At 36.2% G+C, this 19,598-nt stretch overlaps 1 protein-coding gene across 31 annotated transcripts in view; it reads right to left on the reverse strand.

The window, feature by feature from the left end:
- The window catches only part of CAMK2D (calcium/calmodulin dependent protein kinase II delta), a 314,058-nt gene that overhangs the window by 23,779 nt on the left and 270,681 nt on the right, over positions 1–19,598 (reverse strand). For 14 of the 31 annotated variants that reach the window (XM_081485129.1, XM_081485067.1, XM_081485108.1 and 11 more), the window contains one exon: positions 12,275–12,323. The exons of 1 other annotated variant lie outside the window; for it this stretch is intronic. In XM_081485129.1, coding sequence (XP_081341255.1) covers positions 12,275–12,323 — 49 coding nt within the window. Of the gene's footprint in view, positions 1–12,274; positions 12,324–14,774; positions 14,817–16,997; positions 17,058–19,598 lie in introns of all 31 variants that reach the window. 16 more of the 31 variants (XM_081484940.1, XM_081484950.1, XM_081484939.1 and 13 more) reach the window with 3 other exon arrangements.

Raw genomic sequence — 19,598 nt, forward strand, 5'->3', positions numbered from 1 at the left:
AGTGTGACTCAGAGAGGTTTACATGGGCAGCTGGATTGCTGAGCTGATAAAGGGCTGGGCTGTAATTCAAACCTACTATATTTGACACCAAAACACCTGCTTCATCCAAACAGGAAAAGAGGATCCTGTGACTTATTTTTTCAATTTTCAATTTCTATATTTTTAGTTCCTAAATTATGGGGTAGAGGCAGGGAACATGTAGACAAAAGTCTATGAAAATAAAAAAGTTTGGATGTTATCATAACTTTTAGAGAATTGTCGTCTTTTTAGTGGCTATTAGGACATGGCATAGTTGATTTCCATCATGTTTCCTTCCTCCTTCAATTAAATACTTATTATTCCTACTATTGCCAAATACTAGATACTGTATGCCAAATACAGATACTGTGGCTAAAGATATGGACAAAACAGTCAAAAGTCTCTGCCCTGGAGAAATTTATATCCCAGTAGGGGAAAAGAGCCAGATAATGATACATCTAGGAAAGGAGGAAAGCAGAGAAGGAGAATGGCAACACTGGATTTGGAGGGTAACAGTTTAAAATCAGGGTCATCTAGGAAGATCTGAGAGGGTATAACATTTGATCAGAAACTAAAAAAAGAGAAGAGGCAGCAAGCGCATGGAATCTATCAGGACATATCAGGCAGGAAATGGCAACTGCAAAGGCCTTGAGGCAGCAACCTGCTTGCTGTGTGTCAGGATAGTGTTCCTGAGACATAATAGGAAATGAAGTCAGATAGTAAACAGAGGTATGATTGGAAGAGGTCCTGATCTCTGAGCATCCTATAATCCATTCTAACTGCATTAGTAGCCACTAGAGAATACAAACCAGGAACAAGACATGTTCTGACATGCTTTAGAAGCATCTCTTTGACAACTATGTTGTGAACTGACCACAGGAAGGTAATACCAAAATGGGCTGACTGGCTAAGAAGTCATGTCAATAATGTAGGCAACGATGTTGATGCTTTTGTGGACCAGGGTGATGGAAGTGGATCTAGTGAGCGGTAGTCAATCAAAAAAAAAAAAAAAAAGAACTGAGTGTATACTGATTTGACAAATAGGAAAATCAATAGGATTGACTGATTGCCAAACCAATAGGATTTGCTGATATGATAGACTGGGTGTAAAATCAAAACTGAGGAGACCAAAAAAAACCCCAACACCCATAACTAAAACTTTTTGTACTAAATACGATGCTACTTTTCATATGATGTACTGGCAAACTTAACAACAGTGACCAATGGAAAAATGTTACACTATTAAATATCAAAAGAAATAAAGACAGACTACCTAATTCACTAAGCGTTAAGGACAAACATCTTTTTTTTTATATATAAATTTATTTATTTTAGTTGGGGGCTAATTACTTTACAATATTGTAATAGTTTTTGCCATACATTGACATGAATCAGCCATGGGTTTACATGCGTTCCCCTTCCTGGACCCCCCACCCACCTCCCTCCCCATCCCATCCCTCTGGGTCATCCCATTGCCCTGGCCCTGAGCCCTTGTCTCACGCATCGAACATGGAATGGTGTTCTGTTTCACATATGATAATATACATGTTTCAATGCTATTCTCCCAGAACGTCCCACCCTCACCTTCTCCCTCAGAGTCCATAAAATTGTTCTATGCATCTGTGTCTCTTATTCTGTCTCGCATATAGGGTTATCGTTACCATCTTTCAAATTCCATATATATGCATTAGTATACTGTATTGGTGTTTTTCTTTCTGGCTTACTTCACTCTGTATAATGGGCTCCAGTTTCATCCATCTCAGTAGGACAGATTCAAATGTATTTTTTTTAATGGCTGAGTAATATTCCATTGTGTATATGTACCACAGCTTCCTTATCCATTCGTCTGCTGATGGACATCTAGGCTGCTTCCATGTCCTGGCTATTGTAAACAGTGCTGCGATGAACATTGGGGTACACGCGTCTCTTTCAATTCTGGTTTCCTCGGTGTGTATGCCCAGCAGTGGGATTGCTGGGTCATATGGCAGTTCTAGTCCCAGTTTTTTAAGGAATCTCCACACTGTTCTCCATAGTGGCTGTACTAGTTTGCATTCCCACCAACAGTGTAAGAGGGTTCCCTTTTCTCCACACCCTCTCCAGCATTTATTGCTTGTAGACTTTTGGATAGCAGCCATTCTGACTGGTGTGAAATGATACCTCATTGTGGTTTTGATTTGCATTTCTCTAATAATGAGTGATGTTGAGCATCTTTTCATGTGTTTGTTAGCCATCTGTATGTCTTCTTTGGAGAAATGTCTGTTTAGTTCTTTGGCCCATTTTTTGATTGGGTCGTTTAGTTTTCTGGAATTCAGCTGCAGAAGTTGCTTGTATATTTTTGAGATTAATTGTTTGTCTGTTGCTTCGTTTGCTATTATTTTCTCCCATTCTGAAGGCTGTCTTTTCACCTTGCTTATAGTTTCCTTTGTTGTGCAAAAGCTTTTAATTTTAATTAGGTCCCATTTGTTTATTTTTGCTTTTATTTCCAATATTCTGGGAGGTGGGTCATGGAGGATCCTGCTGTGATTTATGTCGGAGAGTGTTTTGCCTATGTTTTCCTCTAGGAGTTTTATAGTTTCTGGTCTTACGTTTAGATCTTTAATCCATTTTGAGTTTATTTTTGTGTATGGTGTTAGGAAGTGTTCTAGTTTCATTCTTTTACAAGTGGTTGACCAGTTTTCCCAGCACCACTTGTTAAAGAGATTGTCTTTTCTCCATTGTATATTCTTGCCTCCTTTGTCGAAGATAAGGTGAGGGACAAACATCTTATTCATGTATCTTGGAAGAAATATTCTTTAACATAGGATAAAATTTGAATGCAAAAACAGCCATTCATTAGGGAAATGCATTAGCAGATATGATTTCATTAAACAATGTACTAGATGACTGATAACTTTTTTTAGCCTCAGCCTAGTCTGTCATATCCAGTACATAGTAGGTGTTCATTGATCTTTAAAAAAAAAAACTGTATGAATCCAAATTTTTCAAATATTTTGTTAGGAATCACATGTGTTAACATGCAACTGAAATTTTCTGTACTTCCTCACATATGGCTATTTGTAGCTATGTCCTTATGTTTATTTTTCAATGAACATATTATTCCTTGTTTCAGAGTTATCTGGATACAAGCCAAAAACAAAGAAAATATATTATCATGCAGAATCATCTTTATCTTTTCTAGGCCTGCTCATGAGGCAAGAAGTGTGGCTAGTGCCTCCTTAGTGCACCTTACACTGTAAGTGTGGTATATTTGTTGTACTAAATTAAACAATGAAAATGCTATTCCAAAATACAAATAAATAAAAACCATTTACTTCTAGACAGTCTGCTCTATAAAGCATCGTCATTCAGTAATGCTTTCTCTGCTTCTCCTGTAATATTCTCCATTTAATATACTGGTCTGAAATTGAAGGATTTATAATCTGGTGGAATGGATTAAAAATGCACAGGACTAAGATTTGTTTCTTTGACCACTTTAGAACTAGTTTATCCTGGAAAAAAAAAAAAAAATCAAAGGAACTATTTTGCAGAAATCCATACCAAAAAAAAATTAACAAAAATAAAATAAGGCCATTTCACTGAAAAGAAGAATCACTAAAGAATATAAACATATACGTTCACATAATTTCTAGATATGTTTAATTAGTAGAGAATAATACAAACTCAGCAAAGGACTCTAAAGTGGTTATTTTACTAAAGTAATTACTTTATTCTAATAAATTTCAGAATTATAAAGTTTATAGTTAAACAATATTATGATTTACATTCTGTATAAAATGCGTGTCAAATAATAATTTTAGATATTAAATAATTTTATATAGTAGATACTTTAAAAACATGAAATACACTCCCATAATAATTCTTACTGGAATTTAATTAAAGTACTAATTTTACAGTCCATTAGTACTATAAAAACTTTGGATATACAGGTTAGTAGATAATTTTTTTTCCCATTTTAATAACATTCCCTAAAACTGCAGTGATTTATTCCTGTGAGCCCAGTGATTTAATTCAACTTTGAATTAAATGTCTTTCTATAATTATTCTCAAGTTTATATTATTAACATGTATTACTTTACTATATATTATTTTACAATGTATAACTGAAAATACTTTAAAAATTGGACCTTACTAGTACTGCATTAGGAGAAGGCAATGGCACCCCACTCCAGTACTCTTGCCTGGAAAATCCCATGGATGGAGGAGCCTGGTAGCCTGCAGTCCATGGGGTCGCTAAGAGTGGGACATGACTGAGCGACTTCACTTTCACTTTTCACTTTCATGCATTGGAGAAAGAAATGGCAACCTACTCCAGTGTTCTTGCCTGGAGAATCCCAGGGACAGGGGAGCCTGGTGGGCTGCCGTCTATGGGGTCGCACAGAGTCGGACACGACTAAAGCGACTTAGCAGCAGCAGCAGTACTGCATTAAAGTGGTATAGGAAAAAAAAAAGTGCAACTCTGTATTATTGATTTCATCATCTAAATTCTGTAACCTGGGGAAACCAGAGAGCCACAAAGAAGTTATGCAACTTGTTTAACACAAGTTGCATAAAACCTAGAACTAGAAAGAGTGTAGACTCCAGATTCTACACTGGTGAATTCTAGCAAAAATCAGATCTTTGCTAGTGTTTTTTTTATCAGTTAAAGAAAGTAATTAAGTTATAATCTGAAAAGATAAGGAGCCAGAGGGGAGTAATAAAATACTTGAGAACTTGTACATGTTAACTTTAGCAGCTTATTAAATTTTTATCAGGTAATGGGAAAAACAGATACATACAAAAGTTTACACTCAATATATGCAGCTGTATTATAATGTAAATTAGATCTTTAAAACTGATTGATCACTAAAATTTTGATTATATAAATTGAGTTGATTACCTATTAATTTCCATATAAAGTAATATCTATGAATAGTAAATGTTATATTTTTAAACTCTGAATTTTGAAAATAAATTCAAAGTTAAAAATCTGATGGCTGAAATCAAGATTTAATCTGATGGAAGGGATCTTATAACATATGCTTTCAGAATTTATGAGGATTTAATAAAATAATGCTACACTTTCCCTGTGGACTTTTCTAAAAGTGCACACAAACATTTATAGACTTGCTAAGTAAAGCCATTTAAAGAAACTTTAAACTGAGAAAAGGTATTAATATAGAATGAGCTTATGCTTTTCTAATGATAAAATTAGTAGCTACATGTTTTTATTGGTTTTGATTTGATTTCAGACTTTGTTTTAAGCTGGGGTTCGCAAGAGCTTTTGACCCCATACTAGTTTGTCAACAGGGCTAAACAAGCCTGAGGCTATCACTGACAAATTTAAGATTCAAATCTCACAGAAGGCAAAAGAGTAAAGGGAAAAAAAAGCAGACTGAGTACAGAGGGTAAAAAAAGGAATGTGGAAAAGAAGAAAGAAAGAGAAAATGAAGTAATTTTACACTGGTGGTAGAGTGGAATGAATTCTGCATCAGTTCTGTAAGTTATTGATCCTGATATAAAAGATAAACAGGTAGACACACAATTTGCAAACAGAAATTTTTCTTACCAAATCTTTTTAAAAATCAAAGTTTGGATTAGAAACCTAAAAGAAGTTACTAATACACTGTACTGGGCTTCCCTGGTAGCTCAGATGGTAAAGAATCTACCTGCAATGCAGGAGACCCAGGTTCAATCCCTGGGTCAGGAAGATCCCCTGGAGAAGGGAATGGCAACCCACTCCAGTGTTCTTGCCTGGGAAATCCCATGGAAAGGAGCCTGGCGGGCTACAGTCCATGGGGTTGCAAAGAGTTGGACACAATTGAGCAACACACACACACATACACTTCACTACAGGTGTTCCAAGATACTTTCAACCTAATGAAATAACATAATTACCCAAAGTCTTTAAATGAAATATCCAGGAGTTGCTTGATTTGCAGATTCTTCTGAATGCATGCAAAGCAAGTATTGAGTTACAGGCTTCATGAGGATGGAAAGGAGACTGGCACCAAGAGGCTTCTGCCCCAGGAAAGCCTACAGAGAAGCCATGATCTGCACTAAACAGTTGAATTTGAGTATTTAGTCATCACACTGTCTACTCATGCCCCGATTTACAAAAGACACACACGCAAATCTCAGTAGTCAAGTGATTCTGTGGATTAGCTGATACCATGACATCCAGGTGTCATCACTTACCAGGCCCCACTCAAGAGATAAGGCTGTCAACTCCTGTGCCCTTAAACTGGGCCTGATGCAAACATTCTATGCAGCTTCATTACCTGTGATTATACGCAGCATCACTTACTTGTCAGCAAAAGAAAAAAGAGGAAAAACAAGCCTGAAATCTCCACATATCACAATACATTTCTGCTTGTAGTACAAAGTTCCACTGGCCTACAGCTGTAACAAAGATGAAATGTAGCAAGAGATCCAGGCAGCTGCTGAATGGTGAGCTGAAGTGAGATGCTGGAAGCAGGATGAGTGACAGAGAGCACTTACTGGCTCAGAGGAGCTCAATGTCGACAGGTGCTGCACAGCTCTGGCATTTAGGGAAAGAGCAGCTGATGGACCAAACTGATGCACACCTATTAGGAAGAAGTAGCTGGCTCTGAGCAATGGTGCTGTGCAGGCTAGGAAGTGGAGAGGCATTGTAGCACACAGGGACAGGCCCAGGACACCAGGGCGACGGCCACAAACCAAAGGGTAAGTCTTGACATGTACACAGAGTTGAAAGGGCCACTTCCGTATCACAGGCTTCAGGTATGCCCACACCCATGGAGAGCAGTATTGTCAGCACTGCCACTTACTCATGAAAGGCTGCTGATGCCAGCTGTTTGATAACATTGGAAATTAATTAATTCATGAGTTGCTAGAAATATATTCAAAATACAATGACTATTTCAATAATTTTGGACCTAAACAAATCATATTTTGAAAACATCATAAATTTTATACTTCTTTAAAGTATATAATGGTGCATTACTATCAGAGTGCTTCTATGGCAATTAACTATGCTTCATTAAGATGCTCATTTGTTTTTAAACTATTAATATCTCTCCATTACACTCAGTTTATTGACACAGCATTAGAGATAATATTTGGTTTTTGAATACAGGACAAAATTAGCAAGTTGCTCACAAGGTCAACATTAGGAAGTCAAGTTGTTGTGTTGGAGAAAGAAAACACAGGACCAGAAGCTTTTTACAAAGAAGAGCTGTAGAGCAACACCAAGTTCCCTTAGGATGACCATGAGGTTGGGGAGGAACATGTTGTGGTTATTACTAAATGCTGAAGGTTTTTAAGAAAAAGAACATAAAGGGACTTTTAGATATGAAGTGCCCATATCTTGAGCCTCACTTTTCCAGTTAAGTTTTCTTGGTATTTATTGAACTAAATGTAAGAAACAGCCTAGATTTAGCACAGATTTATGTAAAGCACACAAAAGAGTAATTTGATTGAGTTGCTGAAAGCTTTTGAATAAAACTAGCTCATAAAGAGATGTGGAGCTCAGGCAAATAGCAGGCATTTAATAAATACTCCCTGAGTGAATGAAGAAACTGAGATAGCCTAAATACAAATCAAGAGTAACAGGGATTGAGGCCACTTTAAAGCCAAAGGCCATTTTAAACGGAAACTAAAAAAGCAGAGTTGAAGGAAAATGGGTCTGTTCCAAATCCTGGCTTTCCAGGTTCCACTAAATGGAAAGGACCATTAATCATCAACCAATTAAAAAAAAGAATCCTATGATAAACCATAATGGAAAAGCATATTTAAAAAAAGGCTGTGTAAAAAATGACAACCAATGAGAATTTTCAAACATCCTCAGATCCTATTACTTTAAATGCACTTCAGGTAATGTAGTGACCCAGAGGGTCAAAACAAAATAATTTTTAAAAAAGCTACACACAACTGTTGCTTTCTTCCTCCTCTGACAACTGCTAGTCTTTCTTTTTCCTCCAGAAGAGGCCAGAAAATGGTACTCTGTCATTGGTTCACCTGTTTCTTCCTTCAAGTAGGTCACCATGTTGTGTTAATGTCCCCCACCCGGTTTTCCTTACAGCGTCCCTGCCAGGTTGGTCCTTGGGGAAGGGACAGAATGTGATGACACGTGATACAGTGTTCAAAGGATCAGCCACCACCACGGAAAGATGCAAGTCTAGGTGCTGCCTTAGGTAGGACAACCAGCAGGAAGGAATGGAGCACGTGGCTGCACAGAGGAGTGTGCAATGGGATTGTGTCTTGAAGAGCATGTTAAAAGGCGTGGTGCTTCACCCTCCATGACCCACCTCCCAGAATATTGGAAATAAAAGCAAAAATAAGCAAATGGGACCTAATTAAAATTAAAAGCTTTTGCACAACAAAGGAAACTATAAGCAAGGTGAAAAGACAGCCTTCAGAATGGGAGAAAATAATAGCAAATGAAGCAACAGACAAACAATTAATCTCAAAAATATACAAGCAACTTCTGCAGCTGAATTCCAGAAAACTAAACGACCCAATCAAAAAATGGGCCAAAGAACTAAACAGACATTTCTCCAAAGAAGACATACAGATGGCCAACAAACACATGAAAAGATGCTCAACATCACTCATTATTAGAGAAATGCAAATCAAAACCACAATGAGGTATCATTTCACACCAGTCAGAATGGCTGCTATCCAAAAGTCTACAAGCAATAAATGCTGGAGAGGGTGTGGAGAAAAGGGAACCCTCTTACACTGTTGGTGGGAATGCAAACTAGTACAGCCACTATGGAGAACAGTGTGGAGATTCCTTAAAAAACTGGGACTAGAACTGCCATATGACCCAGCAATCCCACTGCTGGGCATACACACCGAGGAAACCAGAATTGAAAGAGACGCATGTACCCCAATGTTCATCGCAGCACTGTTTATAATAGCCAGGACATGGAAGCAACCTAGATGTCCATCAGCAGACGAATGGATAAGGAAGCTGTGGTACATATACACAATGGAATATTACTCAGCCATTAAAAAGAATACATTTGAATCGGTTCTATTGAGATGGATGAAACTGGAGCCCATTATACAGAGTGAAGTAAGCCAGAAAGAAAAACACCAATACAGTATACTAATGCATATATATGGAATTTGAAAGATGGTAACGATAACCCTATATGCGAGACAGAATAAGAGACACAGATGCATAGAACAGTCTTATGGACTCTGAGGGAGGAGGTGAGGGTGGGATGTTCTGGGAGAATAGCATTGAAACATGTATATTATCATATGTGAAACAGAACACCATTCCATGTTTGATGCATGAGACAAATGCTCAGGGCTGGGGCAATGGGATGACCCAGAGGGATGGGATGGGGAGGGAGGTGGGTAGGGGGTCCAGGAAGGGGAACACATGTAAACCCATGGCTGATTCATGTCAATGTATGGCAAAAACTATTACAATATTGTAAAGTAATTAGCCCCCAACTAAAATAAATAAATTTGTTAAAAAAAAAAAAAAAAAAGGTGTGGTGCTTCACCCTGAAGACAAGATTGTATACAGAAAGGACAGAGCTGAAAAGTGTGTGTTTGGAAGAGACGCAATTCTGTGGACAGGATATAGTCTTGTAGTGATGGTACCGTTTTGCTCAGGTTATATAACTGATCGGTCTCTGTGAGTTCCTGGACATTGTATGTGTACCTTTGGGTTCTAACAGAGCTGGGCCATTAACACATTGCCTACCAAGCTATTCAGAGCTATGGCAAACTCTGAGGTAAAGAGAAAAAGAGTACATTCAAATGAATAAATATACTAGGGTCTTCCTGAAAGACAGGGCACTGGTAAATGCAGAGATCCCCACACAATCATATCATCACCAGAGTAAATATGTTAAAAACATTTGTCAGTTTTATATACCACCTGTCCTACAGTAAAAATGCCAGCCTGAGTGATAGTTCAAAGGGTCTTCTAGACTTAATGTTTTCTGATGTCATTCAATATTAAAAAGGTTAACCACCAAAAGGCAGTATGAGTCTTAGAGAGAACACAAATGAAGCCTAACGTGTTGTATCTATGACTCTGTGGCCACATCCACCCTAGGAAAATGAAGCAGACACTTAAATTTATTCACTGAGTTCAAGGAAATGAACCAAAGCATTTTGGGCTCAGTTATCAGCAGGACATTTTTTTTGATCTTAAAATTATGCTTAATTTCTCTAACATTTGCTGTGTGAAGACTCAGCATAACTATAAAGACAAATACTGTCTCAATTTGTGAAATCCCAGAAGAAAGATGAAACCCATACCATTATGATTTCAAGAGAACTGTTTTCTGAGAAGTACTGACATAATTTCATTTCACTAAGTAAACAGATGCTATAAAAGTGAGACTGTCAGGGACTCTGCTAATATATTGACATTTTCACAGATTAAAAGCAATCATCCTAAACCAATATGCAGCATAGATAAGAGTCTGATTCAGGTGAGAAAGATCACATATTGTGATCACCTAAGAATAAACATATTCTTTGGAGGATGACTTGCATACAGTAAGGTTTTGGTATTCTCCTAATTTGATTCAGTTATTTAAAGATTCAGTCTCACCAGTGGATAATGTGTAAGTTATTTCTTCTTTTTGATTCTTGCTCAAGAGAAGAATGTAAAAGTCATAAAAACATTTGCTTGACCGAAAAAGCTAATGAATCCAAGATACTTATAAACATGATGCTTTCTGAATCACTGGGAAATCTTATTGGCACATCTGCTCAAAAAAAAATCTTTTTATCTAATATGACTGGCATCAATGATTCACAAAATTACTTCAGTTCAAATTTTAGCTCAGAGGCAAGAGAGAGATGAATAGACCTACCAAATAAAATCCTTTATATAGCTATCCACCTTTCCATTGTAAAAAAATAATGACTGACTCCCTCTAGCAGAGCTAGGTCAGTGTGCTAGTAATATAAAGAGAGACTTCAATAGTGTCAGCTGTTCTGTTTGACCAAAGAGGAAGAAGTCAGCAGAGGTGACTTGTGGTCTATAGTCATTTTAATTTCCCAAATTGCCTATATGTCTCCTTGACCTGAGAATTTCCAGGTTCTTTATCCTACAACATGAAAACAAATTTCAAAATCGTATCTTACCAATGCTACCTGAAGAATGAAAGCCTATGGTGATACTTTTGGTGATAGGTAATAATCTTTCCAGATAATATTTAATTATCTGATGTATCATTCCTCTTAATTTGTGTTTTACACTTCTTTTCTTTTAATACTTCTATTTTAAATATCCCTGTTTTTACCATTCTTTTTCTGGAATCGCTTTTAGACAGCAGCCTGTAGAAACTGCAGTTACATACAGTAAATTGAAAAAAAAATAAAGAATACAAAATTGCAGAAATAATTGCAGCAGAAGAATCTGCCCGACAATGCAGGGAACACAGGTTTGATCCTTGGTCTGGGAAGATTCCACATGCTGTGGGACAACCAAACCCACGCTCCACAGCTACTGAGCCCGTGTGCCCTAGAGCGCACGCACTGTGATGGGAAAACCCACTGCGATGAAAAGCCTGTGCACCGCAGCTAGACAGCAGCCCCGGCTCGCCACAGCCAGAGAAAGCCCATACAGAGCAACAAAGACCCAGTGCGGCCAAAAATACATTTAAAAAGAAAAAACACATAAACAACTCTGAGGCCCAAAACAAGAAAATTAACTGCAAATGTGTGTTTAGTATGTGTGTGCAGAGGCCGTGAGAAGACACCAGTAAGGACACAGGCAATGACTCCTATATGGAGCTAAGAGAACCTGTGAATGGAGCGAACAGCAAGTGAACCGAATGGAGATCAAGAATATAGTAGAAAAGTGCATGAAAATCTAGGTTTAAAATCTAGGCTGCCAATTTCAGAATTTCACTGAAGCCCACTTGAGACCACTTAAAGTTTAGAAAAAATGGTTATTCTCATACTCCATTTTCAAATATAAGTTTTTTTCTAGTCAGGCATAAATCTTTTGTATTACCCTTTAGACTGATATATTTACAGTTTGATATTATGATCCCAAACACTCATTACTAGTTTTAAATCACAATATTCTTGTATATACTACATGTTATTTATTGTTTCAAGATAGAGAAAATAATATGAAGAAAATGGACAAAATCAGGATATATAATTAAAATAATGTACTTATTAAAAGAAAATTATTTTTGTGTTTTAGAATAGGCCTAGTTCCTAAACTTATTAGTTATTTGAAATAAATACTTTTCTTCTGATGTATGTGTAACTGAGTTGTGATTTTCTATTTCTGGTTTAATCATACCTTTCACGTCTTCATCCTCAATTGTTGTATTTGAACTCTCAGTTGACTCCTGTTGAGAAGAAAACACATTTAAAGTTGCAAATCATGAATAGCTTGACTTTTCTTTTTTTAAAAAATTGGCGAGTGATGTATGTATCATGCAAAATTCTTCAGCAGGCTGTGTGCATATGCTGACATGCAAATGGACAAATCTGTTACGTGGTCTTAACAGAAATAAAATGCCAAATGCTGCAAACATTTCGAAAAGGAGTACTCTGGTTGCCTAATCCCTGAAGCATGATAAATTGAGGCGATGTGTAGAAGCAGCCAAAGTATGCAACTTATTTTAAGAGCTGTGTAAGGACGTGCTGTGTTACAGTGCCCCATAAGGTGTGCTTCCTCTAAGGACTTATGAGAAGTTGAATATATTAGCCTAATGAATTTTAACCTTAAAAGGAACATTTTTTATTCCCAATTAATTAGCAATTAGCCCCCTCTTTGTCTAAGGCATGACATCAAGCAGTAAATTTGTAGGCTATTTATCAGCCTGACTTCTCTGTAGGGAAAAAAAGCATTTCATTGAGTCATTTGATGAAAAAGTTAAGGGTAGTACTAAGATATACTGAAAGTGCTTTTGAGAAGAATTTCCATGTTTGTGATCAGCACGCTGGAATTATATGAATAATTTACTTTCAAGGAAAATTAGATTTTTTCCTATTCATTTCTAAATCAGAAACTGGCTGTTATTGATAAGAAACTTGCTCCCATTATGAAAAGACAAAGCTATTGCTTTGAAAAACCACAAATGAAGCTGCAGATTAATAAGCACACTTAAATGGACACTGTAGCTGCCAGTATTAAGATCTGTTCCTTAAAATGGTTGATAAATTTTTTTCATTAATAACATAGTAATAAAATATTTCTAGTAAAGAAATTTAGTAATATTCATAAGAAAGAAACAATTTTCTACTTAGGATGATTAAAGGCTACTGCTGAAAAAAACTGGTAACTTCTAACCAATAGATATATGGTCAGTGATGAAAAACAAATTTTGGAAAATGATGCAAACATTCAGTGTACTTTTAGAGATTCAATATTCAAAAAATGATTTATGTAACTATGATATATAATATTTACTCCAAAGTGACAGACTAATCAAATATATATCCAGAGTCTCCACACACACAGAACCAAAGCAAAGAGTCTTCATGCGTTTCTTAATGTGACCTAGTGTTCAAATTTAAACTCAAGATGAGGGTAAACCCATGCACTGTAAAAATAAACTAATTCATGTAAGCAAGAAATATCATGCAACAGCGCTTACAAATGACATAGCTAGAATTATCGAAGTGTCCACTCCAGCTGCTATGCTTGGTCTTTCACTTGCTAATGATATTGAAAATATTTGTTCTTATGTGTGATGCTCCTGACTATCTGGAGTCTTTCAGGGACTTTAAAACATTTCAAGTGTCATGACTCTAAAATACATCTCATGTTAAGGAATATAACACTTCATGTTTTTTTACTTGAATGATTTTAATGTTGACCAACTAAATATTAAACCAGAAGAACTGTTTTCTAAGACTTTAATGCTGTTGATAATAGTAAGGAAAAGTAACCAGTGACTATACTTAACATTTCAGAAATATCTGATGAAGTATTTTTTCCTTCCCTTAGAGATGTAATAATGGATGAGAAGTAATAACGTGAAAAGATGGAATACGTTCAGAAACTGTCTCCTTTCATCCTACAGGTGTGTACACAAGTAGTGTAATTTAGTTAATGTGCTGTGCAAACAATTTACAGTGAATAGGAAACACTTTCAGGAAAAGTTTGCATTAGCCAAAAAATTCATTTGGGTTTTCTCATATCATCCTAACTGAAAACCCGAATGAACTTTTTGGCCAAATGAAGAGTTAAATGTCTGTTTACTGAAATGCATATACTTCAACAAAAACAAACATACTTCACAAGAAGTGAAACTCCCTGATTCTCCTCAAATTCGTGCCAAACAACAAAAACACCACCAACAACAGGGAATTAAAAGAAACAAACAAACAAAACACTATGACAACAGAATAAATTAAACTCAAAAGTAACATTAAGTTTACACAAATAACTATAAACTCAAGTGTTTTTTTTGTTTTGAAGACAGTGGAATGACATAGCAAGAAATTCTAAAATTTCATGCAGAATACATTTAAGATACAATGCACAGACAGGCATGGAGGGAAAAACAGATGGAATTGCTTAAGATACACAGTCATCCCGACATAAAGACTTGTTAACTGGACTTCTCCTGACTAATGGTACCATTCATTTCTCTTTCACGATGTCATTCATTTTTGTTTTGAAAGAAGTATGTATATAGTTCCAGATAAATCAAGCCCAAGAGAAAGTAAGGTAGAAAAGGCTAAGGATTTTCTATCCTAATTTGAGGTAATGAATTAATTTTGCTTTGAGTATTTGATGAGATGTGTAATCTTGTTAAAGCAAGATGATGTTGATTCTTTCTGAATACCTTGTTTCCATCAGGGTTGTGGATTACAGTAGTTTGGGGCTCCTGAGTGAGAACAAAATAGAGAAAGAAACAGTTCGCATTGGTAAGTACATTCTTAACTAGTGTAGGGACAGAGCAGAGTGAGCCAGCTGACACAACTAAACAGTGACAAGAGCTTAAGCGATGTTAACTACTGTCAGAGGTTGCAGCTGACAAGATCTCTGATGAAAGATCTCCCTGGTGAGCCCATGAGATACAGTGCTTCGGTACGTAGCAGCGGCATGCAAAAGACCTTATTCGTGATCAGCAAACAGACAAGGCTTTGAAGTTTGGAGACCTAAAGAGGCACTTGCTGTTTCACAAAGTCCTATAACAGACAGAGCTTTCCTTTCTTCTTTCACAACCTGGTAATATCTGTCCCATGGAAAACTGGAGATGAGAACTCTCTGAGATGATCTCAAATTGTTTGCGAAGACATTTTTCAGCTGTATTAATCTGAGAACCAATCATGCTGTCGTAACACACAGAAAAATACTCTTAGAAAACCTGGAATCATTGGATCACACTTTAAAAAGGGCTATTGTAAAGAATGTATTTCAGAAGTCCATAAGAAATTATAAGGAACACTGAAAAGGTTCTAGAACTAATCATATTAATCACTATGATTTGAGATGTATTGCTGTTAAACTGTTAGTTGCTCAGTCGTGTTTGACTCTTTGCAACCCCATGGACTGTAGCCCATCAGGATCTTCTGGCCATGGAATTCTCCAGGCAAGAATACTGCAGTGGGTAGCCATTCCCTTCTCCAGGGGATCTTCCCGACCCAGGGATTGTACCAGATCTCCCGCAATGCAGGTAGATTCTTTACCATCTGAGCCACCAGGGAAGTCCCGTATTGCTGTTACATCCCACGTTGATTTATATGTAAGAAATTTCTGCTTTGCAGATTATATACACGGAAGATTTGTCTGTGAAGTCATGCTTTTCCATGAAGAAAATACTACTAGTTTTCCTATTGTTTCTACTAGAAAATTGAAGAAATATTTCCAAGTGGAAAATAATAGTTAAATAACTGGTGTTAAAAAAAAGATTCAGTGTCTATACATCAATGGCATGCTTGGTATTTTCATTACATGATGCCTTAGCAACTGGGAGTTACTGCAACCCATGGAGAATGTGCTTCAATCAGAAGCACTCTGCCCACTCAACCATCTCATTGCCACCAGTTTATGCTGCAGTACTTTGAAAGCATATTTACTGCTTCCTTTCTTCCTTTCCCTGGCTAGAGGTGTGATCAACCTGTTTTTTTGTTAGTAAGTAATCTTGATGAGTCTGTCCTTCCTTCAAATGCTTTCAGGTTGAGCCTTCTGGTTAACCTTAGGTGAAATAATCTTGTAACATTATCCATTCATTTGAAATTAATAGTACAGAGGACAATTAAAAAAAATCAAAAACATTTCTAAAACTCATAAGTCAAAACATGGAATAGTTTGGGGGATATATTATGGAACTAAGAACATTGAATGCCAGTATTCAAACTTTGTATTTTAACATAATAGGGTCTCACAATGTTACACTGATTGAGCTGTTAATAGTGTGAATTTGATAGAAACGGACAAAACTCATGCCCATTGATAATTCAAAGCTTGGAGCTATGCAATTTCATTCTCTGGATTAAAGTGAAACAGTGATAATTTAATTTAAAACACAGCAAACAAAAAGCTTTAAATTATCCAGCGCCTCTTTATCTCAGAAAGTGAGGTCTTACAAAGCCCTGTTGTCTTAATACAAGAGAAATGGGAACTCTGAATAAGGTCTACATTTATATTTGTCTAGCAATAGTCCTCTTAGATCTCCTTGATGTCAACATTTGCCTCACGAAGAGAAGAAACCACGGTTTGCTTATCTACAGCTATCATCAGAAGGAGAGCTAAGAGGACCAAAGTGCATTCTACTGTATTTCTAAGGCAGCATGCAACACTTGTAACTACAGAGACCACAGCTATCATCCATACAATGGTCAACAATGAAATGAGATCATCTCATGTTAGAAACACACTGCTTGACAACTACCTTAACAAAAAGAAAAGAAATGAACTTTTTTTCATATCTTACAAAGCAAAAACAAGAACAAAATCCAAAAAATAAAATAAAATAGATACGTATTTATAGAGTGAAAGCAAATGAGAGGAACAACAAAAACAGTAAAGAACTTAAGAAGGGTTACAAAGAGTCCAGGTATACCAGCGCTGGGGTAGGAATATTTTCTTTGGGGCTGGTTACCACGTTGGCTTTGTTGTTTATCTGTAGGTATGCAGAAAATAGAAACAGAGATGCCTTAAACCCCTTGGTAACCAATGTCTCCATACGCAGCATGTCTACATGGAGATATAGACATGAAAATAAAGAGCCATTGAAGATGAATGTGAAAGACACTGTGACGACTGACAGGAATGATGATCAATTCGAGTCTCCGATGCTCACACCCAGGCTAGGACCACGTTTGTGACGGTGGAATGCGAGAATGGACTTGGCTGCCTTGGCTGAGTTACCTTAGCAGACAAAGAGCTGCTTCAACAGACCTCAAATCAAGTGTCAGAGTATGAAATAAATGTAAACATTTTCATACTCTTCAAGTTGGATTCTGTTTCCCAGCTTTCAATTGTTCTCTTTTATGAATACACTGCTTTTTTCATTTGGTTGTTGAGCCTGAAGTCACACACAGACTGTCTTTCTCTGGGGAGCCATCGTCATTTTGTTTAGTAGGTATCCAGTGAAAAACTTAGATCTTCTGAGGAAATGCAAGCTTTATAATAAATTTTGCAAAATTATAAGTCTGGGTCTCCTTTAAAAAATACATCTTCAATTACAAATAGGCAAACTGAACTCTTTACTATGTGCTAGATGCAAAATGACTTTATTTTTCACAGTTGTTTGAGAGGAAAAACCATGTATTCTGACAAAGTGCTATGGCTATTGCTGAAGACTACATTGGCCATACCATTCCCTTGCTTTAATATAATTGGTTTTGACCTTAAAGAAAGATCATTATCACTATGGAATCCATGCTGTGAAAACAATTCAGGGGGTCAATAATTATTGTAATGGCCCACAGAGAAGACTGTTGACAAGTGGCAACTTGAAATTGAGTCTCAAGTACCTGATTGAGTTTGGGTACCAAAGAATCAAAGACTAAAAAGTAATAATCAACATTCATTTGAACTCATGCATGACATCTCACATTGTGGTTATCAAACAAATATAAATTAACATTCATTTCTTGCACTGTATTATCTATTTTCTTTATGTATTATCATCTAAAAAAAACATGCCATGATTGTAGTATAAATATACTTAAGGACTTAAAGAGAAAAACATTATGCACAAAATAATACCAGATGAATACTTATGATCACTTATATCAATTTAATTGTTTAGACTTTCTGGGAATCCTTTTTTTCATATTTTATACCTATGGATCATATTTAAAGTAATGCTGAGAGGAGGATAGAAGGTTCAAAAAATTAACTTGGGTATGTAATATTTTGCTTTCCTATTTATTCCTATATGTGTGATTATTTGGTGTCAGTACTATTTAAATAAGCTCTAACACTGTGTTCTATGACATGCAGGAAAAGAGTGAAAACTTGGTGCCCTTTACTGGAAACTATTAAACCATCAATCTATATTTTGTGGATAGTTTAAATTTTTTCTTTAAATAAAAGTGCACAGAATTTAACATAAAATTTGTGCAACAGTCAAAACAAAGAGATAAGAGAGAACGGAGTTTATTAAAGAGGGGTCAAAATTCAGTGTTTACTTTGGTATAGAATATATAAGAAAAGAAGAGGGATACACATGCAAATAATTTTCTATTTAGGAAGAGCATTGGCAAGACACAGCTAACTTCTTATCAAATGATCAGAAGCACTCACGATTAAAGCACATGTGTATTTAATATACATTTAATTTATATCAGTGGTTGCAAAGAATGAAAGAGGAATATACTGAGATATTTTCTGTTTTGAGATATGAGACTTGATTTTTTTCTAGGATGTGCTTGTTAAGAACTGTTTTGTTTTAGTGGAAATGTACCATGTGCACACCTACGCACACAAAGTTATCCATACAAGTGCACACCCCTCAACATACATACCCACACCCACACACGCTTTCACACACAGCATCCACACACTGTCATCTCTTCCAAATGAAGGTCATTCTGTCTGGATGAGCCATCCTTTATTGTCAGGCATGGCAAATGTTAGTTAAATGAATATGTGCTTCAACCACCACTTTTACTTGTGTTTAAATGTACAATTAAAAACTTTTGTTAAAGATTAGCTTAATGATTTTTTTTTTGACTGCAGAAAATCTTTTGAAGGTTTTTATAAAATTAATTAAAAACAACAGGAGAATTTCTAGGTAAAAGGCTAGGAGTACTTCCTTTTAAAGAGTTGAATATCAAGCATGGGCTCACCCACAGCTGCCTTTTAAATATACAAGAGCTCTGGCACTTTTGTCTGTGAAATGTATTTACTTTGTATTATGGATGCAGAGTATTATTTAAAAAATTAAATGAAACAAATATTTAAATGATGCAGTGTTATTCTTATGAGGCAGAGGCAAGATATTCCTATTTTTCAGGTGCTGAGTTCATTTAGTTTTGAGGTTAATAAAATTTTTTTCAAAAGGTGCTTAACTAGGATGGGTCCATGGTAACATCACTTTCATGCTATTTATAGAACTCCATGGTGCATGCATTATGGTTTATCTGAACTAAGAATCACTGCCATTTTAGTAATCTTGATTAACTACTTAAAGATAATCCTATAGTAGTTTTTC

This window comes from Giraffa tippelskirchi, chromosome 1 (assembly GCF_054371585.1).
Source record: "Giraffa tippelskirchi isolate mGirTip1 chromosome 1, T2T-mGirTip1v1.2.pri, whole genome shotgun sequence".
In the NCBI taxonomy this organism is placed as follows: domain Eukaryota; kingdom Metazoa; phylum Chordata; class Mammalia; order Artiodactyla; family Giraffidae; genus Giraffa; species Giraffa tippelskirchi.